The sequence below is a fragment of the Pogoniulus pusillus genome, chromosome 7, assembly GCF_015220805.1.
Source record: "Pogoniulus pusillus isolate bPogPus1 chromosome 7, bPogPus1.pri, whole genome shotgun sequence".
NCBI classification, from domain to species: domain Eukaryota; kingdom Metazoa; phylum Chordata; class Aves; order Piciformes; family Lybiidae; genus Pogoniulus; species Pogoniulus pusillus.
Window position 1 is genome coordinate 1,156,120 of NC_087270.1, and position 25,323 is coordinate 1,181,442.

At 44.5% G+C, this 25,323-nt stretch overlaps 1 protein-coding gene across 6 annotated transcripts in view; it reads left to right on the top strand.

Annotated features, from left to right (window-relative positions):
• Positions 1 to 25,323, top strand: part of CFAP61 (cilia and flagella associated protein 61) — a 164,788-nt gene that overhangs the window by 51,969 nt on the left and 87,496 nt on the right. For all 6 annotated transcript variants that reach the window (XM_064145703.1, XM_064145702.1, XM_064145705.1 and 3 more), the window contains 2 exons: positions 3,504 to 3,638; positions 22,351 to 22,478. In XM_064145703.1, coding sequence (XP_064001773.1) covers positions 3,504 to 3,638; positions 22,351 to 22,478 — 263 coding nt within the window. The remainder of the gene's footprint in view (positions 1 to 3,503; positions 3,639 to 22,350; positions 22,479 to 25,323) is intronic.

The window sequence follows — 25,323 nt, forward strand, 5'->3', positions numbered from 1 at the left end:
TTAGTCTGGAGAAATGAAGACTTAGAGGGGATTTGATAAATGTTTATAAGTATCAGAATGCTGGCCAGGAGGAGGGGGACAGGCTCTGCTCACTTGCTCCCTGTGATAGAATAAGGAGCAATGGGTGTAAATTGCAGCAAAAGAGATTCCACCTCAACACAAGGGGGAACTTCTTGACACTAAGAGTCACAGAGCACTGGAATAGGCTCCCCGGAGAGGTTGTAGGGTCTCCTTCTCTGGAGCCTGTCAAAGCCTGTCTGGATGAGTTCCTGTGTGATCTGTGTTAGATAGTATTGTCCTGCTCTGGCAGGGAGGTTAGACTCGATGATCAATTTGGGTCCCTTCCAACACCTAACATCCTGTGATCCTGTGGTGAGACTCTGGAACAGGCTGCACAGGGAGGTTGTGCATGCCTCCTCCCTGGATGTGGTCAAGGCCAGGTTGAATAAGGCCTTGAGCAACCAAGTTTAGTCAAGAGGTGTCCCTGCTCATGGCAGGGGGGTTTGAACTAGGTGATCTTCAAGGTTGCTTCCAACTCAAACCAATCTGTGAATACAATCTGTTTAGATGTTGCTGTGTTCTAGATTGGTTCTAGGATGAAGTAGCAACCATCCAGTATTCCCACTCCTGCCCAAGTCAGGCTACCTAGTGAGCTGTAGTTTGGATTTCACTTCATTTCTTGACCTTGTGCTGGACGTATAGGTAAGGAATCAAACTCACAACTCACCAACATATTAGTTGTCATGTAATTGTTCTGAAAATGCCAGTACAGCTGGTGTAGCTTTCTCACTTTCACATCAGTTACTGGTCAGGTTCTAAATGCCAAGATTTAAAGTGCTTATATTTGTATTTGACACTGATTTGTGTTTCCTGTCAGAGTGCAGTAGCCCAGTGAAGCTGCACTGTCCCACATACTGCCAGTCAGCTGCATAACTGATTTAGAGAGGTACCAGTATTTCTTTAGATTCATGGTGAAGTAGAGGACAAAGAATTCAAAATCATGTTTCTGGGCATACTGTAGCATGAGTAAATTCAAGGGGCTAATATTAAAACCACATTTTCATAAGAACTCTTCAGAAGTGATTTAAGAACTCTGGACTGTTTGATCAAAAATCATTGGACCCATAAGCAGCTTTTGTGACCTATGTTTCTGCAAGCGCTGCAGACAACAAAACAACCTAATGCTGTGTGAGGAAAATCTATTTGTGGAAGCAAAATAAAAGACACTCAGGTATGTGCCTCGTTCATCAGCCTCATGTAAGAAAAGGGGAACACAAAGTAGAATTTCATAGAATGTCAGGGGCTGGAAGGGACCTTGAAAGCTCATCCAGTCCAATCCCCCTACCAGAGCAGGATCACCTAGACCAGATCACACAGGAACCCAACCAAGCAGGTTTTGAACATCTCCAGAGAGGGAGGCTGCACAACTCCCCTGGGCAGCCTGTTCCAGTGCTCTGTCATCCTCACAGGGAAAAAATTTCTTCTCGTGTTTCCATGAAACTTCCTATGCCTCAGCTTCCACCAATTGCCCCTTGTCCTGTCATTGGTCTCCAGCCTCCTGGCACTCACCTTTACATATTGATAAACATTAATGAGGTCACCTCTCAGTCTTCTCTTCTCCAAGCAGCACAGCCCCAGCTCCCTCAATCTCTCCTCATAAGAAAGATGTTCCATCCCCTTCATCATCTTTGTGGCTGCACAATGGACTCTCTCAAGCTGTTCAAAATGGACATAGAACTGGGAGGCCCAGAACTGGACACAGTACTCCAGATGCAGCTTCACCAGGGCAGAGTAGAGGGGCAGGAGAACTTCTCTTGACCTACTAGCCACACCCATTCTAATCTACCCCAGAATGGCATTGCCCCTCCTGCCACAAGAGCACATTGCTGGCTCATGATCAACCTCCCATCAACTAGGACTCGAAAATCCTTTTCCCCATCGCTGCACTCCAACAGGCCAGTCCCCCACCTGTGCTGATACCTGGGGTTGTTTTTTCCCAGGTGCAAGACTCTACACTTGCCCTTGTTGAACCTCATTGAATTTGTTCATGCCTGCCCCTCTAGCCTATGCAAGTCTGGCTGAATGGCAGCACAGCCTTTTGGCGTGGCAGCCACTGCACCCAGTTTGGTGTCATCAGCAAACTTGTTGACAGTGCACTCTGTGTCCTCATCCAGGTCATTGATGAATATATTGAACAGAACTGGTCCCAGTACTGACCCCTGTGGGACCCCACAGGCATGTGAACTGGCGGATGTGTAGCCACCTGAAGGCACTATCTGGCCCAGCCTAATCACCTCATCTTTTGCCAGCATTCACAGGGAGCACAGGGTACATCTGGAGGGCAGTTCATTCCTCAGTCAGAACTGCCTATCTAGATGGAAGGAATTGCTCACTGGAGATGCTGGTCTGTAATTCTAGAGTGTGCTCACATGGCCAGTAAGAGCTTTTAGATGGCAACTGAAGTGAGTGCTGCCCTCAGTGACTTGAGTGTTTGTGAACTCACCACTGTTTTTAACATGGCTTTTTGTCAGGTTAGCCACGGGTACATTTTCAGAAGGATATTTCTTCCTATGTGCTTTTGTGTGATTTTATGTCATGTTCTCTTGAGGAACCAGCGTCCTCATGTAGCTTGAGGTCCTCAGATTCTTGAGAGGCACTTAGAAATGTGCAGTTGAATGGCAGGGAATGGAAGAGAGAAGTTAAATCTTCCTAATGATTCTGGTTTGGTCTGTTTTCAGGCTACGGAGTTCCTTTAAGCCACCTTAACTTATCATTGGTCTCTAATAAGTGATAAATGTGCAATTTTGCTCAATTCTCAGCATACTGATATCAAGTTTTTGTAGATGGGATGGTACTTGGATGTAATTGAGTTTGCTTTAATGTTCACTCTCTGCTTCCTGTAATTCTCATTTTTTTTTCCTCTTTGATGTCATAAATGATGACAGAGCCAGTCATGCTGTGACAAATGGAACACAGCTATTTCTAGTAGTGCCTGCTACCCTCATTAGCATTAGGGATTTTGTTCACTTCAAGTTGATGCCAGTTTATTAACATTTATCACTTGGGTGAAATTGACATTTTGGTTGGTATAGGATTTCTATATAAATTCATAACCATTCTTTGCCAAACAAGCAAAGGTTAGCAGTAAGCAGATAACGTAGCTTAATGAGGTCAAATCAAGCTGATTCATGATCACTATGGAGAAAAATATCCTCCTGGGGAAAATACTTGTGCTGAAAAATCCCATAAACCAAACCACTTGTTTATCTGTCATTCCCACAGAGATAGTAATGTAATTACTCTCATAATTATCTTCATTAGTGTCAGGAATTACCTGCAATTCATTCCTCTGCTCTGAGTATGTTTGTTTATTTGCTAATTTTTTTTCTCTCAGATTTAGCCAACTGAGCTAAGAACTTTGTATTTGCAAAGCCATACAGAATACATCTGTGATGCAGTGTTCTGACATTCTCTCTGCTGAAATATGGATTGCTGTCTTTCAGCTTCAGAATCCCTGCGCCCATTCCCTGACATCTGCCCTTCATTACATGGTTCCCGTGCGACCAAGACGACAGATTGTCTATCCTCTGGAAGAGCTTGGCATAAACGCTCCATCAGAGCAGGTCTCCAAGGATCAGGTGGGTTACAGAAGCAGCAGCAGGCACGAGGCACGGTGCCAGCTAACGCAGGGTTTGGCAGATGGGGTGGCATTACCATCTTCGTGTTGATAGGTTGCTTCTTAATTACATTCAATGTGATGTCCATATCCTTACAATCCCAGCTTTGATTCTGCATGACCATCACTGCCTCCAGGCTTGAATTTCAAATGCATTACAAACACGAATCATTGAACTGTAACATGCTAAATGCTTACATCTGAACCCTATTCTCTCCTCTCAGTGCTTTCAAACTCCTGACACGTTTTAAATGGTTACTGTTTAGCTCTTCTCCCTGGTAAGTTTAGTTAGGTGGAGGCTGGATGAGGCACTTAGTGCCATGATTTAGTTAATTAGAAGGGTTAGGTGATAGGTTGGACTCGATGATCTTAGAGGTTTTTTCCAACCTGGTTAATTCTGTGATCCTGTGCTGTGCTCTGCAAGTGGAAAAAAAGACAGTGTCATGCTTCTGGCAGTTCCTGCAGAAACTGCTGAAGTGATTTTTATTTTCCAGGCCCAAAGTTTTTTGGTTTTATTTTTTGTTTTGTCTGCACCACAGAACGATTCAGAATATCAGGAATGATTTAACAGCAAGGACAAAGATTATTTTCACTACCGAATAGCTCTTATTTTTGTAGCACTCAGGCAATCTGTGGGTCCTACATGAAGTCTCTTAAAATTTCGTTTGTTGAATAACTTCCATACCTTATTCTGCCTTTTACATTTTCAAGCAATATCTGTCACATTTTTAAGTAACTAAAGTTTGATGTGACAATGATTCCTCATAAAAGCAACTAACAAAGCTGAAATGTTATGAAAAACACCATTAGTGATGAATGCTCTCAGCAGGTAGCTGTAATTTCCTAAAGAAACATAAATAGGGAGCTTTATATATGTCTTCTAACCTCCAGTTGGCTGAAATGGGCTCTCATATAATATATTTAGTGCTGTCCCTTTCACAGTAATTTTTGGCATCCAAAACTTTTAATTAGGCAGCAGTTGGTGAAGTAGAATCCAGAACATGGCTGAGGCTATTGGTCTGATTTCAGCTTTGAGCAGTCCTCTCTCAACATGCACGTTGCTCCCTTCCTCTTCTCTGCAGAATAAGTTGTGTCTGAAGCTGTCCTTTCAACTGTTTTATCTTTACAGTGAGCTGTTGCTTTCTTACTTGTAGAGCTCATCTCAGCTGTTTTGTTTGTTTGCTTGTTAAAGCTGCAAAATCAGACTTCCTGCATTCAAGTAATTTGCAGATCTGTTGTCTGCTCTGTTCCCAGGTTTCTCCTTGGGACTCCTCAGAGTTACAGGTAGTGAAATAATTGCTTAAAGCCTTGAAAGTTTAATGAATTTCTATGTAATAGAATGTGTGAGAGTTTTGCCTAAAAAGCTGGACTGAAAAACTCTAAAGGGTAGTCACTGTAGAAAGATCTCTGAATTTGCACCGGTATTAATTATGGATTTAGACAGACTGTGTTCTACCAAACCTGACATCTGGGGCTGATCCCTAGGTGGTAACTTGAGGATAAAGCTAGCCTGCTACTACTGCTGGTAGTTTTCTGAAATACCAAGAATCTGAGACCATGTAAAGATAGATTGACTCTTCTGAGTGAATGAAATGACCTTTGGCTGCCATATGCTGGGAGAGCTTTATCGCTTGAGAGGCAAGCTACCATAGGGGACTGAGTGTGCTCAGAAAAGAAAGAAGATGGTACTTTTTTTAGATCCTGAATGTTTTGTTAGCTCTGGTAGTAGCCTGGCAGAAGGCAGTTGAGAAGATTTTTACTGTTTATGAGGAAAAAAAAAATCACAGAATGCCAGTTTGGAAGGGACCTCAAGCTTGTGCTGGTTGAGGGAGCTTTGCTTTCTCGTGGTAGAAAGCACTTCTTTTTTACTTTACTTCCTTTGCTCCTGAAAGCTGTTGGGTTAATATTTGTTACTCTATGATCAAATTCTTATCTTGGATAGTTCTGCAATGATGGCAGGAGATTTTTATGGTAACTGCAATACAAAGATGGTAAATGGAATCAGTTTCAGAAAAGAAATTTTTGTTTAACTGCCTGTCCTAATTAATTGCTTTGACTATATTGCTTATGGATGGAGATTATTGTAATAAACTTCTTGCTTTGATACCCACAAGATGCCACTTGATATCTGGCCATTAACACCTGCGTCTCATCTGCTTTTTCAGCTGCCTCCCTCATGCTCCAGCCCTTTTTGATATCTCTCTCTGCTTTTCTTGACAGAAAACATTTTTCAGCAGCCACAGCCTGGGGACTCAGCAGCTCAGCCATTCAGTGTACAGCTCTTGCTTTGTGCATCTCTATCTCTGTAGCCTTTAGTGGCACGCAGGGATCCCTAGGGCTTCAGTCAGTTTGTGTATCTCTCTACTACATTCCAGCCTGCTTGAGAGCATAAATATTCACCCAGTACAGATAACTCTCTGGTCTAGTGTGAGGTGTCCCTGTCCATGGCAAAGGAGTTGAAACTGGATGATCTTTGAGGTCACATCCAACCCTGACAATTCTGTAATCCTATGATAACTCAAGCAGGGCTCACAAGGGCTGTCTCTTGTTTCCTCCAAAGCCAGAAGTGAAAGCAGCCATCTAAAATCAGAAGAGCTTTCCCCTCAGCTGACTCCTGTGCATTGCCAGTCCAGATAGATTGGCTCTGCTGAAGAGGTGGAATTCCTGCAGGTTTTGATCAGTTATTGCAGGCAGATGAGCACCAGAAATTAAGCCTGTGGTAACCTGATTAATTGTCCCTGTCAAATGTCTCTATTCTACCACAGTGCCTGTCAAAATTAAAATGGGGGAAGCACCAAGTGCTGTCCTGCCATGGACTTCTGGCCTGCTCACTCCTGCAGGAGCTGGATTTCACAGAGTCACAGAAATCACAGATCCTTCTTCCTTTTGTCTCTTGAGGCAGGATAGTTGGGAGGGAGAGAGATTTGCTCTTAAAATCCAGAAGTTTATCTCATAATGTGACTGTTTGGGTGTTCCCTGCTCCCCCACACTTTAGAAATCACCCAGACTAGACTCAGCCGGCTCTGGAAATGTGAATGAAGCTATTTATTTACAGCTGGCACAATATACAAGCAGAGAGTTACAGTATATACAGTTATAGACAGAAATAGACAAGGTAAAAGGTAATACAGAAACACAACTCCCCTCCCAGAAACCTGAGTCCCCAGGAGGGGCTCCCAACCTTACCCCAGTCCCAAGGAAGAAATTGAGGTTCAGCCAGAGGTTTTAGGAAGCAAAGTGGATTAGGCCAAATGGAAGGGTGTGTTAGAGAGATGCAGCTCAGCCAGCAGCCAAGCAAGAGTGAGAGAAAAAATGGCGAGTGTGCTATCTAATGTTTTCATTTCTTCTTCCCATACTCCTCAGCAAGCCTGTGAGTGAAGTAGACATCACCATTGTTTTCCTTTCACAGCCTGTAATCTAGTTCTTCTCACCAAAACATTCTAGCTAGCCTCAAACTAGCACACGTAAAAACATACTTCACCACTACCTGGGTGGCCTTTTAACTGCAGTTTTCCAGGGACGACACCTCTCTCTTTGCAACATTTCCTTTGGTTCAATATTGTTTCTAGTTCAAGCCAGGCTTTTGGTTTGTGCTGCCTCTTTGCTTTTGGCAAGCATGACTGTGGCTGAGGAAATGCAAAGTTTAGGAACTCTATCAGTTCCTCCTCTCCACTGCCTGGCCTTTTTACTAAAGCTTTGCCTAGCTTTGCATGGGCAACCACAAGTTTTTTACTCTCTGTCTCTGAAACCATAACTCTGTGTTGCTTCATCTCTGCATCAGCAGACCTATCATCTCCCAAGCAGTGGCTCTCTAAGGGCTGCAAATTCTTATCAACATAGTAGTATCTCCATGTAACAGTAACTAATGACGGAGTATGTTTTTACCATGTTCCTTAAGTACATTTTGCCTCTGGTTTCTGTGTCTGTCACTACAAAACTCCATCTCCCATTGCTTTACTTAAGAAATTTGGGTAAATTGGTTAAGGGTTGACTGAGAAGGCACAGAGAGGAAGACATTAAACTCCCCTGTCTTCCACTGCATCCCTCTGGAGCACTACAGATGCTAATGGTCTTATTTCCGTCTAGTACTGGAAGTGCCAGGCTTGGACATGCCTATTTAGCCCTTGCCTCTGCAGTGAGCATGTCAGAGGCTCCACACATCTGCCATGGTCTCGGGTTCCAGGGAATGGATCTGAAAAAGCTTTTGTCTGCTTATTAGATAAAACACTTTCTACAACTGTTTAGAATCAAAAGGAGCTCTCTGATTTTTGTATTTTGAACTGATAAACGATATTGAAGTGCCAATTGGCAGAAGATCCAAAGACTCAAAATCTTAATTCCCACTGTATGAAAACAGATCAGATTATTATTGTGTTTTGCACATCTGTCAGTTATTTCAGTCATATGATGTTCAAAACCAGTTGTTTACAACAGAATATTAAATATCTTATGAAGTGCTGCTGGCCTGTGCAGTGCATGGGATTATTGGTGGAGTAGGAAACTGGAGGTACTTAAACAATTTTAAATTATTTCTTCATAAATAAACAATTCTTAAACTTGTTTGCTTTCTCACCATCTGGAAGCATTCTGTTATCCATCTGTTTCATGTAATTATCAATAAAAGGAAAGAATAGGTGATATAATTAACAAAAATAACTGATCCACAATGAGATACAAAAATGTCACACATCTGTTGAATTATTTTCTTGCTTCTACCCTTTCATTATGATTTATGCTGTTGGGGTGTGGGTTTTGGGGGGAGGATTATGTTTAGTTACAGTATCACAGTATCACCAAGTTGTTTGGGTTTTTTTTATTTAATGGCTGCATTCAAGCTGTCAGGTTTTATTGCACAGGTCAGAATGATTTTTTTTTCTGATGTAGCTCAGAGTAAGAAGACAGAACAGTTTTAATGACTACCAAAGCACTGCAGTGATACTAAAGCTCATACAGTGCTGCATGAGATTGTTTTGAAGGATACCAAGCTAACCCAATGCTTTCTACATTAGTTTTGGCTATCTCAAGTGATGCTACAGGTGCACAATGGGAAATGTTTAAATCAGGACAGAGTGAATGAAGGTCAGGCAAAAAGCAAGTGGGGTGCTCAGCCCAGCTTTATGTTCTCCAGGCTATCTGACTTCAAACTTGTTCAAAAGCTGCCAGCGTGGCTGGATAGATATCCAGGGAGTGACTTCTACGCATCTATGAATTAGGCCAGACTGAGCATAATCCATCACACTGATCTGTCATGGAAAAAGCGTGGAAAGGACTGACAGGTAATACCTTGGTGTCAAAGTGCAGGAGAGCAGAGGAACAGGAAGAACACATGCTTGCAAGTTACAGAATCACAAAAACATGCAGGTTGGCAAAGTCCCTCAGGATCACCAAGTCCAACCTAGAACCCTACTCTACAAGATTCACCTTAAACCGTAGCCCTAAGCACCACATCCAAATGATCTTTAAACACATCCAGGGAGTGTGACTATGTTGGAGGGCCCATAGGCCCAAATAGGCTTATTCATGCCTTGCCCTGCCTGGACATGTTTTTCTAACCATAACCAGAGGTAAACACTTAAGCGAGCACAAAGGGGCACAACAGACCTGGTGCCATAAAGTCTGGCGTGCCCAGGGCCCCTGATTGTGTAAGGTGGTTGTGTAAGCCCCCACACACCCAGCTCGTGCCTGCCTAGTGTAAGGCCCATGTGATTCCCATATTTGGAAGGTCCAGGCTTGTGGCTCTCACCTAATATGGTAAGGTTGGCTAACTGCCAACCTGATTGGTCATTGTGGTGTCCTAAGGGCCATTAATCTTGGCCCACATTAGATAAATAGAGGCACACAGGTAAACAAAGTGCTCACTCGCTCGCTTGCTCACTTAGACTCACCGGCACTGCTTTTAGCTTATGCCTGCCTGTCTGCCAGTTTTGCATGCAGTGCATCTGCCTTTACAGAGCTCAGTCTCCCAGCCAGCTGTGCACACTTGCATGCCACTGTGGTGAGGTATCAGGACTAGATCCTGTATTGCCTCTCTGTATCTGCAGAGCTCAGTCTCCCATGCAGCCGTGCACCCTATTGCACACCCCCTGCCTTATTGCCTGGTGTGCGCTACTGCCGCCAAAGTTACCAGGAGCAGACTCCACTTGTCTGCATGTGATCAGCCTGCTGGCCAGTGTGACACCGTGCTGACACTGCATGGCATCGGACTCCTTCTGCATCTGAGATCCTACCTAAGAATACCTGGACAGAGCATCCAGAAGAAGCCAGGAGACAAGGACAGAGATTGTGTCCTTTGCCAGGAGAACAAGATCAGGGACAGTCATTTCCCCAGAAACCGGGAAGATTCCCCTTTCCCCTGAAGCCAGGAGGATTCCAGCCTCAAAGTCCATGGGCAAAGAGTCCCCTGAAGATTGGACACTTGCAATAGGCTGTGACATAGCCCCGGAGGGTGATTGATAATTAATAAGAATCTGTGAGTAAATGCTTTAATGCCTCTGTAATTTCTATTGCCTTCTGCCATAGAGCAGAAAGAGTTTCAGTCCACCCACTGGGCAAGCAGCACATTGACCCCAAGCGGCATTAAGCCACAGGGAAGCTCCTCTCTCTGTTTAATAGTTTGAATGTTTGCTAGTTATTAATACGTTGTTGTTTGATACTATTCCTAGAATGTCTTTCATAACTGTGTAAGAACAAATATTAATATTAAAATTCAGTGGTAGGGGGTGGCAAGAGTTCAGAATATTGAAGTTAATAAATTATATCTTTTTATAGGATATCATCTCACCAATTAATTTCTCCCCTCCACCGCTGTTGGCGTAGGCGGCAGAATACCCCTCCGTGACAGTGACTCCACCACCTCCTTGGGCAGCTCATTCCAGTCCCTGACCACTCTCTCTGTGAAAAACATTTTCCTAATGTCTAATCTAAACCTCCCCAGCCTCAGCTTGAGGCCATTCCCCTTGTTCTGTCTCCAATTGCTTATGAGAAGAGCCCAGCAGCAGCCTCTCCACAATGTCCCTTCAGATAGTTGTAGATGCAGTAAGGTCTCCCCTCAGCCTCCTCTTCCTCAAACTAACCATCCCCAGCTCCCTCAGCTGCTTCTCATAAGATTTTTTCTCTAGGCCCTGCCCCAGTTTTGTTACCCTCCTCTGGACCCACTCCAGCACCTCCAAGTCCCAGCTGGACTAGAGGGTGCAGCAAGAGAATTTTAGCTTGGTTGAATTTAAGAGATAATAAAATAAGCAAGTTTTCTAAACATTCTGGACAGGCTGTGTACAACAGAACAGTCTGTTCTGAACTAGCAACGCTTTTTGCTTCTAACTGAACAGTTGAGAGGAATTAGGGGAGCAAGGTTTTTCACTTTACATGTCTAAAGAGAAATGTCAAGGTGGACAGGGATAGATACAAGCAGTATAAAGCACAAAGCCTTTACTGTGGAACTCATGGCTGCCTGAAGCACAGAGCTGTGCAAGAGCACATCACAGCGCAGCTTACAGGGCAACAGTTACTGAGTAATATCCCTTCTGGTGTCCCCAACATAACAAGGACATAGAACTGTTGCAGCGAGTGTGGAAGAAGGCCACAAAGATGATCAAAGGGCTGGAGCATCTCTGTTATGATCACAGGCTGAGGGAGCTTGGATTCAGTCTGGAGAGAGCTCTGGGGGGATCTTAGAGCAGCCTTCCAATACCTGAAGGGAAGCTACAGGAAGAATGCAGAGAGACTTTTCATAAAGGTGTCTAGAGACAGGATAAAGGGGAATGGTTTGAAGCTGAGGGAGAGTAGTTAGACTGGATCTTAAGAAGAAGTTCTTCAGTACAGGGATGGTGAGTTCCTGAAATAGGTTGCCTAGAGAGGTTGTGGATGCCCTTCCCTGGGGGTGTTCAAGGCTAGGTTACATGAGGTCTTGAGTTGCTGAATCTAGTTGAGAGGTGTTTCTGCCCATGGCAAGGAAGTTGGAGTGGGTGATCTTTGATCTTTAAGGTCCCTTCCAACTTGAACCGTTCTATGATTCCCTGACATGGTCTCTATGCATTACCACAGGCATAGTCAGCTGTGTGTTGGTTGGAGCCTTCTCTGCAGCTCTACTCCACTACCAAAGCTGAAAATGCACTGAATTACCAATTGTGGCTAAGAAAAGCTGTTGGTGCTGTCTCCACACACAGTGTGTGGTGACTCGGTAGAAAATCTGTAGTAACAGAAGGTTTCATTTTGGCCTAGTTCCTGTCCTGTGTGAACTCAGTTGAGGTACTGGAATATACCAGAAGGGATTAAAATATGAAAGGCTTCCAATGGATTTGTTTAATCTTTAAGACTCTACTAAGACAAGATAGATAAAAAATATAGCAAAGAGAGCCTGGGTAGGATGGGCAAGAGAACTCCCTGCTTTATAAATACAAAGATTTCTGTATCCAAGTGAAAGCAGAAGCATTCCTACATGTTCTAATGTGTTTATGCACCCACTGGTGTTCCACACAAAGGCTTGACACTTGGAATTTTCACTTAACCAGAAAGTAGTATTAATTTTTAAAGCAGTAACTGTTGCTTAATATACAATTTTGCTGGAGTAATGAATTCTTAATACTTTTGTGCTCTGTGCATGGATTAGAATCCATTATTTATTGTATGTCCACTTGGTGGGTAAAGGTGATGATTTTGTAGCAACCGCAGTCGTGCAAGTACAGGCATTCTGAACTGGTGGCTGAGAATAAATTCCCTTATTGTAAATGTCAGCAAGTTTTGTGTGTTGCTGCCATTACATCTTGTTTGGAAGGCTGAATATTACACAGTACTGGGAGACACCAGATGGCATCATTAACAGGAATGCTCTGAATGTTTGCCACTTATGTGCATGTATGAAATTAAAAGTAAGACAACCTCTCTTTATTTTGAAAGCAGGATGTCAGGACTGCACAGGTGTTGATGACATTTGCAGCAACCTAAAGTAGTTGATTTCACTTCAAAACAGGACAGGCTTGTTTTAAGGGCTTTCCAGAGCATTTTGTAGCTTGACTTTGGAAGTAGCATTATTCCAACCTGTGAGGAGGGCACAGATACTTCCATTCCACAGAAAGGTAATGTTTGCTGATGTAAGATGGAGGTCCACAACTGCTGTCAGCTCTAGGAAGCTATCTTCTCTTGTTTCCTTGTTCTGTTACTTAGCTACCTTCTGTTCATTATTTCCAGAATGAAATATGAGGATGTTTGTGACATTTTATTTTTAAAGTTTTAATTATGTGCATCTATTCCATTTATCATTGAATCCAGTATGCTCAGAAAATGCTCCCTCAGTTGACATGTCTGTAAGAGGGCAGAGATGCTGCTGCCCTCTCCCTATCCAGAAGCTAATCCTGTTTTGATATGGGTATGGAGGTGGTTGTGTGATGTGTTGTGGTGCTGTCTTCTCTCAGAGAGTAACATTCCAGATCCAGGAAACACTGAAAGCTTTTACCCAGTTAAGTCTGATCAGAGATGTTCAGGGCTTTTCATAGTACAACCAGAGAATTGAAACAAGACCTGCTTAAAATCAAAGCTTCACAAAGTCCTTTTGTTCACTGTGGCAGAAAGTAATGTCTGGAAATGCTGGCAGTGTTTTCAGTTAAATATGTTTGCTGTTTACAGATAATTCTTAATTTCATTTTAGGTTATGTGACAACAGTGTAATTAATGTGTACTCTGATGGCACAACAATGCTGTAAAGTTCATAGATTCATAGAATGGTTTGGGTTGGAGGAGAACTTGAAGATCATCTAGTTCCAACCTCCTGCCATGGGCAGGGACTCCTTCCACAAGACCATGTTGCTCAAGATCTCTTCGTCCAACCTGGCCCTGAACACCTCCAGTTAGAGGGCATCCATGACCTCCCTGTTCCAGCATCTCACCACCCTCACTTGTCATGGAGGGGATTTCTCTATTCCTCCCCTGTTAGGGGGAGGTGAGAAATTAATTTGAGGCGGTTTTGATTTTTTATAAAATCATTTATTAAAATTAATATTTACAAATTTACCCCACCCCTAACCACTATGAAATCAGGTTCGTTGCAAGTTTATGAAAATAGCTTTGGGATATATATATTTACAGGGATTGATTATTAAGTGGAAATATCAAATTACTAACAATTATTGACAGAGAGAAATATTTCTTAGGCTTAATGCCTCTTAACAACTCTAGTGTTTGCCCAGCAAGGGCTGTAACTGTGTGCTCTTTAGGTAGAGATAACTTATATTACAAAGGTTTAAAGCTTACTTAGGTGTGCTGCTCTTGAGTATTAATCATTAATCACCCTCCTGGGAATCTGTCTCAGCGTGTGCCCAGTACTTGGGGTCTTGGTATAGCTGGAGTCTGTCCAGGCTTGCAAGGGGAATTGATAAGGGTTCTCCCAGTCTCTGGGGTAACAGTATTTCTCTAACCTCCTCTCCTGGGGTGACCTCTGCCTTCGAGCTGCAACTTCTGGATGCTGTGCGTGTCCAGGGATGTCAGCTGGCAGGAATTTCCCGATGCAGGAGAAGGATTTGTCCATGTAGCTTCTGACACGATTTGGGCAGCTAGCAGGCTGCGATTGCAGGTTTGCAGACAGTCTGAGGGTCTGCTGGGCCTGGGTCTTTCCAGGCCTACAGGATAGCTGGCAAGTAGTATTTATGCCGGGCAAACAGGGTCTATGCCATGCTGCATGGAGATTTAACTCCGTAGGTGAATCAAGGTAGCTCTAGGCTTAGGCAGGGGCTCTCGGCTCCCCATATATGTATGGTGCAGGCATGAATGTGCTCTGCTTCTCAGAGGGCTCGCATATAGCATGACTGTGCCTTGAGATCAATGCATGAGGTCTGGGCTTCTGTAATGCTTGCAGGTGAGGCCTGATCCTTTGTCTAGGCCAATGCAAGCTGGTCAGTGCAGCAAGGTGCTGCTGTGGATCAGAGCTGAGTCTAAATGCTCTAAGCTTCTGAACTGGTAAACAGTCTGGACCATCTGAACAGACTGACCACGTGATGCTGCTGTGCACCCCTCTTTAAAGGCTCTGGGGCCGTGATTCGTGGCTCATTGGACATTTAAAATGACCAATCAGGTTGGCAGTAAGCCAAACCTTGCCCCAGTAAGCAGTAGAGACATGCCTGGACCTCCCAATAGGGGATTACCTGGGTGGACCCCAGGGGTACATGGGCAGGGCGTGTGTGTGTTACACAATTTGTTTGCTGCCTCGTGGGTCCTGGCAGAAAAACATGTCTGGGCATGTGGAGGCACAGAAAAGCCTCAGTTTTGGGGCTGCTGCCCCTCCACCACATCACTGTGACAGAGCCCTGGAGCAGGCTGCCCAGAGAAGTTGTGGAGTCTCCTTCTCTGGAGACTTTGAAAACCAGTCTGGATGTGTTCCTATATGACCTGCCTTTGGCAGGGCAGTTGGACTGGTTGATTTTCAGAGGTCCTTTCCAACCCCTGCTATTCTGTGGTTCTATGCTGAGGCTACAATCTTTATCACAGTTGTATTTCTTTTCCTTTTGCTTTCTGCTTCTGGTATTTGTGTAAATCCGTGATAGCTTGGAAACATCTTTGGAAAGAATGTTTGCAGACACTCTTAATGAGACCTCCTAATGGAGTATTTAGGGAAAAACTACAATGCAGGCTGAAAAAGCATACATTTCCTAATCATTATTGTTCATATCTGCTTAGTAAACATTGACTTTTTTTCTTGTGATGAAAATGGAATTTGAAATTAAAATAGCTGTGTTTGTTCATCACCTTGTTTGCCCACCACTGTTGCTGATCTCAGCACTAACCTAAGAACAGCTTTGTTAATCATTTTTACTCCTGCTGATGTTTTTTACAGTAACAGAGTACAGATTGTGCAGGTAGTGTACTGCAGTAGCTATCGCTCAAGTTTCTCCCGAGCAAATGCTAAATTAAAGCAAAACCATTGCAGACTGGCACAGAATTCCCCAAGATCAAGCAAGGAGGATCCCAGTGACTTGCTGTAGTAGAGAGGGATCTGAGAGGCCTGAGGCTATTTAGTTTGGAGAAGAGAAGGCAAAGAGAGGACCTTATCAGTGCCGAAAAATATCTGCAGGGTGGCTGTCAGGAGGATGAAACCAATCTCTGTTCAGTGATACCCAGTGATAAGACATGAGGCAAAGGACATAAACTCAATCACAAGAAATTCCATCCCAACGTGAAGAGAAAAATTTTTCACTGTGAAGGTGATAGAGCCCTCAAGCAGGCTGCCCAGAGAGGTTGGGGAGTATTGTTCTCCAGAGATCTTCAAAACCCACTTGGATGGGTTCTTGTGTAACCTGCTCTAGGTGGCCTTTCGTCGGCAGGGGGCTTGGTCCCAATGATCTTTGGAGATCCTTTCCAATCCCTGACATTTTATGATTCTAAGGTGCCAAGTACCTAATAAGTCAGTCCCGTGTTTATCCTGTAGTACCCTGAGCAATCCTCCTGAATTCAGGGGCACTTTGGGCTAAATTTTAAGTCTGTTAAACAAGTGTGCTTGTCTGGAAAGGCCCAAGTCCTTGGTGTGCAATCAAATCTAAATTCTGCTGTGTCAGGCAGTCTTTGCATGAAGAGTTTTTGTGCTAGGTGTAACGCATCTCTGCACACTGCTGATGTTGCACCAGGATACATTTACCAACACCCTCTGCAGAGCATAGCTCTGCTGCTTTTCTCTGAGCTAAAATCCTCTGTCCAGCTTGTCTGTTCATTTCTAAGTGTTTAATCTCCTTTGTGCTTTACACTGTAAAAGAAAATTTCTCTTGTAGAAAATTAGGGTAAATATTGCTTACAGAAATACCACAACTAGCCCAGGCTCCAATGGTTATAAATAGAACTGTATTGGGAACAGTGTGGCCAGCAGAAGCAGGGAAGTCATTCTTCCCCTGTGCTCAGCACTGGTTAGGCCACACCTTGAGTACTGTGTCCAGTTCCAGGCCCCTCAGTTTAAGAAAGATGTTGAGGTGCTTGAACATGTCCAGAGAAGGGCAGCAAGGCTGGTAAGGGGCCTGGAGCACAAATCCTATGAGGAGAGGCTGAGGGAGCTGGGGGTGTGCAGCCTGCAGCAGAGGAGGCTCAGGGCAGAGCTCATTGCTCTCTACAGCTACCTGAAGGGAGGTTGTAGCCAAGTGGAGTCTCTTCTCCCAGGCACCAGCAATGGAAGAGAGGACACAGCCTCAAGCTGTGCCAGGGTAGGTTCAGGCTGGATGTTAGGAGGAAGTTCTTCACATCAAGAGTGATTTGCATTGGAATGGGCTGCCCGGAGAGGTGGTGGAGTCCTCAACCCTGGAGGTGTTTAAAAGGGGACTGGATGAGGCACTTAGTGCCATAGGTTAGTTCATTAGAATGTGTTAGGTGATAGGTTGGACTCAACGATCTCAATGGTCTTTTCCAACCTGACTGATTCTGTGATTCTGTAAAAGAAGCTGCAAAATATTCTGTGAGTGTGTAGAACCAATGTGCACCAGTTGTGCTGTGAGGTCACAGGTGAGAGGCAGGCAGGGTTTGTGCTTTCAGACAAATACCCTGAGAAGTGCAGGAGCAGTTGGAAAGCCTCCTTCTGCCTAGCACTGGCTATCCCCATGAAGCCCTGCCTCCTGTGGTTTAAGGAAGGCAGGTCAGCACCTGGTCTTGGAGGTGTGGGTGGCCCCTCTGCCCGCCTGTGGGGAAGCAAGGCAGTAGGTGGTACAACTGCAGAGGCTGTCCAGGTGCCAGAGTGGCCAGGAAGGAAAATCATCCTTCTGATAACCAAAGAACATACTTTTTTTTCTGAGCCATGCATGTCTTGCTTAATGATGGCAATGATTGCCTTTTGCCTTGCATTAGTTAATGATTGCTGGTTTATTTAATAAATTGGATACAAAATAAACAAGTTAGTTTGCTATTGACCTATCAATTATGATGTCTGATTACTCCTCTGGGGAACATATGTAGTCATTTGTCCTGACATTTCGTTAGAATAAGGTGGTATTATGGGACCCATCCACCTAATTCCTTACTCCCTGGGGCCATTTAGTGTACTTAGCTGTTAGAAAGGTGATTTCTGAAGCATGACAGCTGTTGGTGTTGGGGCCATTGTATGGGGAACAAAACCAGTTCCACTCTGCTCATATGCTGCCTTTGTATCGTTGCTACAGAAGCCATTTCATAAATTAGATACAGCTCTTGCATAGGAAATAGTTTTATGTTTGGATTTCATTGCTGGAATACGTTTTAAAAACAACCAAACCACAAGGAGACAGCACTGCAGGACAAGGAGATGTTTGAACCTGGCATTGCCTTAAGGTCTCCTGGGTTCATCTTATTAGCTGCTGATGTGCCTCTCTCGTTAGTCTGGTTGATTAGGTACATTACAAGTAGCTTCTCTGGGTGTTCATTTCAGCATTTCATTAGTGATGTTAAAAGCCATGTTTCAGCAAAATCGTCAGTAGTAATTTCTTCTCCAGAACTCATTGCTGTCCTAGGAGCAGCACAAAAAAGCCTGTCAGAGCTCTTGTGTGCGGAGCCCACAGCCCAAGGAATTTGAGTATCAAGAGCAGGGCCTTACGTGCAGTGTCCCCAACTCCTGTTTGTGGTACATTGTATCTATGCAAGTGTTAGAACAACATCAGAAGGCTCAGGACAATGTCAAATGATGTAGTTGGGACATGGCTATTTAGTGACTTGTAAGACACACAAGTTGGATTTTTAAGCAGTGAGGGTTCCCTCTAATAATTGGCATTGGTTCTCCCATTTTCAATACCATTCCAGTTTTCAATAAAGATAAAAAGGTTTTAATTATCTTCTGGAATTTTCTTCCTGAGATGAATATGGCTCACCACTGGATGTCATCATTGCACTGTGATGAACTGCAACTGGGAGAACATTTATCTGGCAGTAAAAAATAATGTTGCCTGGCCCAGGAAGAGTTTTCATCTTGTCACATTTTGATTTACTTGCTATACAGGGATAAGAGTTTGCAAGTGATTGGTCCATGGCCTTTCTGTAAGGTATAGGACAGCATTCTGGTGTGTTACATGGACTTCACCACCTGCAAGGAGCACATGCTGAAATCTCAGCTGTAGGTCTCCAATTCAGAATCACAGAATTGTCCGGGTTGGAAGGGACCTCAAGGATCATCCAGTTCCAACCCCCCTGCCATGGGCAGGGAGATCTTCCCCTAGCCCAGCTTGCTCAAGGCTTCATCCAGCCTGAACATCTCAGAGCAGGGGGGCATTCGCAACCTCCCTGGGCAATCTGTTCCTGTGTCTCACCACCCTCATGGTGAAGAATTTCTTCCTAATATCTAATCTAAATCTCCCTTAGTCTAGCTTGGCTCCATTCCCCCAACCTATCACTACCTGACATCCTAAAAAGTCTCTTCCCAAATTTCTTGTAGACCACTTCAGATATTGGAAGGCCACAATAAGGTCTCCTCAGAGCTTTCTCTTCTCCAGACTGAACAGCCCCAACTCTCTCAGCCTGTCCTCATAGGAAAGGAGCTCCAGCTCCAGCCCTCTGATCATCCTCGTGGCCCTTCTCTGGATGCATTCCAGTACATCCACATCTTTCTTGTATCAGGGGCTCCAGAACTGGGCACAGTGGGGAAGAGGGGCAGAATCACCTCTCTCAACCCGCTGGCTGCACTTGTCTTGATTTAGCTTAGGATACAGTTGGCTTTCTGGGCTGCAAATGCACACTGGTGGCTCATATTGAGCTTCTCATCTACCAGCACCCCAAAACGCTTTTTTTTAGGTATTGAAAGTCTCTTGGGGATCACAGTGTGCCAGGTATTTCTTGAGAAGGGCAGTATCACTGTCATAGCTTTAAAGCAAAATACTTATTCTTCATATGGCCCTGGGCAGCCTGATCTAGTTGGAAGTGTCCCTGCTCACTGCAGGTGACCTTTGAGGGTCCTTTCCAGCCTGATGCAATCTGTGAATATCTTCCGTTATTCTGTCACTGTCTACATAAATAATGTCCTTCTACTTCAGTTTCATAGGAAGAATTTAGAGGACTTAATTTTATGAACCTTCTGTCTCCTATTCATGAGGAGAACTTGTTAGAAGCCTTAGGTTACTTCCAGCCAAAGCGACACAGCAGAAATACATAAAAGTGTCTGACATGATCAAAGTGGCTGTATTGTTTCTTCAGTGCAGCTGTGTATCTGCAGCTATGCAACCAGTGAAACAGGAATGTGTACAACCCAGAGCAGTAACAAGTGTGTGGTGCTGCACGTCGGGAAATGTTTCTCTGTCTTGCATTAGAAATTTGAAAAATATAGCTTAGGGCAAAATTGACAACTGCATTATTATCTCTTGGAGCTTTCCTGTGCATTTGAGAGTCTCTCTTAGCTACTGAGACACCCAGAGACATAAATGGAAAAGCAAAATCCAGTGTGCAATTCATTGTACTAAGCATTGTTTGCATTAAGAAGAATAGAGACTGAGAAGGGCAACATAGCTGGGGAAAGGCCTGGAGAGCAGGTCTGGTGAGGAACAGCTGAGCGACTTGGGGTTGCTCAACTCAGAGAAGAGGAGACTGAGGGGAGCCCTCATTGCTCTCTACAGCTCCCTGAAAGGAGGTTGGAGTGAGGTAGAGGTTGGTCTCCTCTCTCCAGTATCAGGTGATATGAAATGGCCTGAAATTGTTCCAGGGAGAGGTTTGAGTTGGATGTTAGGAAAATTTTCTTTACAGAAAGAGTGGTCAGGGATTAGAACAGGCTGGAAGATGGTGGAGTCACCATCTCTGGAGGTGCTCAACAAACTTGTGAACATGGCCCTTCAGGACATGGTTTAATGGCCATGGTGGTATTAGATTAGTGGTTGGGCTCAATGATCTTAGAAGGCTTTTCCAACCCAAACAGTTCTGTGATTCTATGAAAATCCTGTGTCCAGTTCTGGGCCCTCCAGTTCAAGAGCAATATAGAACTGCTTGAGAGAGTCCAGCACAGAACCACAAAGATGATGAATGGAATGGAACATCTCTGTAATGAGGAGAGCTTGAGGGAGCTGGGCCTGTGCTGCTTGGAGGAGTCTGAAATGACTTCACCAATGTTTATAAAGACGTGCAGGGTGAGTGCCAGAAAGCTGGAGCCAGGCTCTGCTGGGTGATGCCCGATGACAGGACAAAGGGCAATGGGTGGATGTTGAGGCATAGGAAGTTTCATTTAAACATGAGGAGGAAGTTTTTGCCTGTGAGAGTGACAACACTGGAAAAGGCTGCCTAGAGTGGTTGTGGAGTCTCCCTCTATGGAGATATTAAAAACCTACCCAGATGTGTTCCTGTGTCATCTGCTCTAGGTGATCCTGCTCTGGCAGGAATGTTGTACTGGATGAGCTTTCAAGGTCTCTTCCAGCCTCTGACATGCTGTGATTCTGTGCATCCAGTAATTACAAACTTTGTAGTAAGATCTTTAGCCAGAGTATTGATCTCAGTGGTACTGAGACTCTGGTTTACTCACCTGACAGCCTGGCTTTCAGTGTAACTGCTCTGTATCTGAGAAAAAAAGATTAATTCTATCATTTTGGAAGAGAGTTTTCAATTAAACACACAAAAAACACTGAAGATTTGTCATTGATTTACAAGTAAAACCACTTCCACAAATGAAACAGCAAGAGTAAAATCTAGGAGGTATAAAACACCAGGTAATTTTATGTTCCCCAGGTGCTAGCTAAGTGGTAGTAAACTACATTTAGCAGTGTTTTTTCCTCTCTTACAAATACTCCACAAAATGTTTTGCAGGAGGAGACAGACCATTAAGCTCTGCTGATTTTTGGTGACCTATTAAACATGCACAGCTTTCTACATTTATCTTGTGCTGTGCACTGAAAAACCATAGCAGTAGTCATGCTGGTGAGCCAAGCTAGGTTTTGTGTGAAAGGAGGGTAATGGAGTACTGGTGGCTTCATGATTCTAAGCATGTTATGCATGAGACAGCAACGTGTCCTTGTGGTCTAAAGGGTCAATGGCTTCCTGGGGTGCATCAAGAAGAGTGTCCAGCAGATCTAGAGAGAAATACTGTGTCCAGTTTTGGGCTCCCAAATTCAGCAGAGACAGGGATCTGCTGGAGATAATCCAGGATGATGAAGGGACTTGAACATCTCTCCTATGAAGGAAGACTGAGAGACCCAGGTCTTTAGAATAGAAAACTGAGAGGAGATCTTACCACTGTTGATAAATATCTGGGGCATGGGTGTCAAGATGACAGTGCCAGTCTCTTTTCAGTGGTGCCCAGGGATAGGACAATGAACAACAGGTACAGATGGAACACATGAGGTTGCACTGCAACATGAGGAGAAACTTCTTTAGAGTGAGGGTGACAGAGCACTGGAGCAGGCTGCCCTGAAAGGTTATGGAGTCTTCTTGGAATCACAGAATCAGTCAGGGTTGGAAGGAAACACAAGGATCCTCTAGTTCCAACTCCTCTGCCATGGGCAGGGACACCTCACACTAGATCAGGCTGTCTAGATCTTCATCCAGCCTGGCCTTAAGGTCTCCTCTGGAGACTTTCAAAACTCACCTGGATGTATTCCAGTGTTACCTGCTCTAGGTAATCCTGCTTTGTTAGGGAGGATGGACTCAACTGTCTCTGGAGGTCCATTCTAACTGCTAACATTCTATAATTCAATAATTAGCAGACTTTGGGTTTGTTTGGAGTGGTTGTTGTTGTTGTTGTTGTTGTTAATGTATTTCTATGTCATTTTTTTCCCCTACAGTTGAGTTACTCTTTGAATCACATAAACCGCAAGCTGGTGCTGGACTCCAAGGTGTCTGTCAACACTCGAATTGTGGTGGTTGGTGCATCTGATGTTGGAATCTCTTTTCTGGAAACACTCATTTTTCAGTAAGTTCTTTATTTGCTTTCCTTTGCTGAGCAGAATGTCTTGTCTTTTATTTGGAAAGGCTTGTCTCTTCTGTTTAGAAGCTTGCTTTTTGTCTATCCAAGTGCTAGATGTTAAAGGTCTGAGTGTCTGAGGATGTGAAGAGACAGACACTTGCATCTGAAACTCCCAAGTGCTGACAGTTGCTCATAGCTCCTCAAGATGAAGGTGCATGGAAGATGAGAATTTCACTTGCTTAGAATCTCTTTAACTTGTTCTTACATAAAAATACTGGAGGAGGAAGTTAAGTCCATAGCCCTGTTCACTTTAAAGCTAGCTGTTCCCAGTGGGGTCACAAATCACTGAACTGCTTCTTATCCTTCCTTGTGCTGCTGTTTTCAGAGCTGTGCTGAAATCACAGAATGGCTTAGGTTGGAAGGGACCTTAGAAATCATCTACTCCAACTTCTCCATCATGGGCAGGAACACCTCTCAGCTAGACTTATCTGTTCAAGGCCTCATCCAACATGGCCTTGAACACCCTTAGAGAGGAGTCATCCACAACCTCCCTGGGCAGCCTATTCCAGAGTCTCACAACCGCCATACTGAAGAACTTCTTCTAAGATCCATTCTCATGTACGACCTTGTTGGGTTGCACTCTCACTGTGAGTTTTTGGAATTTGAGAACACCTCTTCGTACTTTTTGATTTCAATGAAGCATTTTGATCACAGGATGTTAGGGGTTGGGAGGGACCCAAAGAGATCATTGAGTCCAATCCCCCTGCCAGAGTAGGACCATATCATCTAGCTCAGGTCACACAGGAACACATCCAGACAGGCCTTGAAAGTCTCCAGAGAAGGAGACTCCACAACCTCTCGGGGGAGCCTGTTCCAGTGCTTTGTGACCCTTACAGTAAAAAAGTTCCCCCTTGTGTTGAGATCGAGCCTCCTGTGTCTGGGATTGTTCAGCAACCAAACAAATAATCATTCCCAGTCCTCCTGCTGCTTCTGTTGTAGACCCTGGAGTGGGTCCTACTGTGTGAAAGGGCTCTGCAGTAGAACTGCTAAGTTATCTGAACTGGTCTGCACAGACTGTATATGGGGAATAAATGTATGCAGCTGTTCTTACACCTTCCCCAGTCTAAATCAGAGTCAGTTTGTGGGCAAATCTTTATGTTCTACAGATTTCCCAAAGCCAGGACAGAAATGTGTCTCCCTGATATCTTGTTGCTTGCACCTCCTTTGCCAACACTCCTTCCATAGCAGTTCTAGAGGGTATGAGGAAGTCATACTGCATATATGAGAAGGCAATTCCTTTTATGCAATTGTGTTCCTCATAAATTAAACATCCTGGAAATGTCTTGGAAAACTTGCGGATAGGAACATAAAGTTCAAGCTCTGAGTGTGATTGTGACAACAGAGAATTGGTTAAAAAAACTAAGGGAGGCTGCAATTTATAGGTGGCAGAGAATTGAAAATTTTACCTATTTTTTCATACAAGAGTTTGTATTTGCAGACAAGAGTTTCTATTTCTACACTATCTGTTAATAACATCACAAATTAAAATAGCAATTTGTCAAGAGAAGAACAAGCTGAAGTGCTCCATGGATGTTGTTATTTCTGGAGCAGTGAACAAATATTGCCTGCATCTTGCCCTCCTAGTTCCTGACTTCCTGTAGGGCAACATCTCTTGGAGTAAAACCATTTTCCTGTCGTCCTTCCACTCTAAGTACCTTTTTAGGCTTTCAGTTCCTCTCAAAATGCAGTTTAAAATGTACTTTAGAGCTGTCAGCCTCTTTCTTGTTATTCATCCATTGCTGATTATCACAGTATCACAGTATCACAGTATCACCAAGGTTGGAAGAGACCTCACAGATCATCAAGTCCAACCCTTTACCACAGAGCTCAAGGCTAGACCATGGCACCAAGTGCCACGTCCAGTCCTGCCTTGAACAGCCCCAGGGACGGCGACTCCACCACCTCCTCGGGCAGCCCATTCCAGTGTCCAATGACTCTCTCAGTGAAGAACTTTCTCCTCACCTCCAGCCTAAATCTCCCCTGGTGTAGCCTGAGGCTGTGTCCTCTTGTTCTGGTGCTGGCCACCTGAGAGAAGAGAGCAACCTCCTCCTGGCCACAACCTCCCCTCAGGTAGTTGTAGACAGCAATAAGGTCACCCCTGAGCCTCCTCCAGGCTAAACAACCCCAGCTCCCTCAGCCTCTCCTCGTAGGGCTGTGCTCAAGGCCTCTCCCCAGCCTCGTTGCCCTTCTCTGGACACGCTCAAGCATCTCAATGTCCCTCCTAAACTGGGGGGCCCAGAACTGAACGCAGTACTCGAGGTGTGGTCTGACCAGTGCAGAGTACAGGGGCAGAATGACCTCCCTGCTCCTGCTGGCCACACCATTCCTGATGCAGGCCAGGATGCCACTGGCTCTCTTGGCCACCTGGGCACACTGCTGGCTCATGTTCAGGTGGGTATCAGTCAGCACCCCCAGATCCCTCTCTGTCTGGCTGCTCTCAGCCACTCCGACCCCAGCCTGTATCTCTGCATGGGGTTGTTGTGGCCAAAGTGCAGCACCCTGCACTTGGAGCTATTGAAGCCATCCCCTTGGACTCTGCCCATCTGTGCAGGCGGTCAAGGTCCTGCTGCAGAGCCCTTCTGCCCTCCAACTCAGTCACATCTGCCCCCAGCTTAGTGTCATCTGCAAACTTGCTGATGACTGACTCCATGCCCTCATCCAGATCATCTATGAAGATGTTAAAGAGGATGGGGCCCAGCACAGATCCCTGAGGGACACCACTAGTGACAGCTGCCAGCTGGATGTGGCACCATTCACCACCACTCTCTGGGTCCAGCCCTCCAGCCAGTTC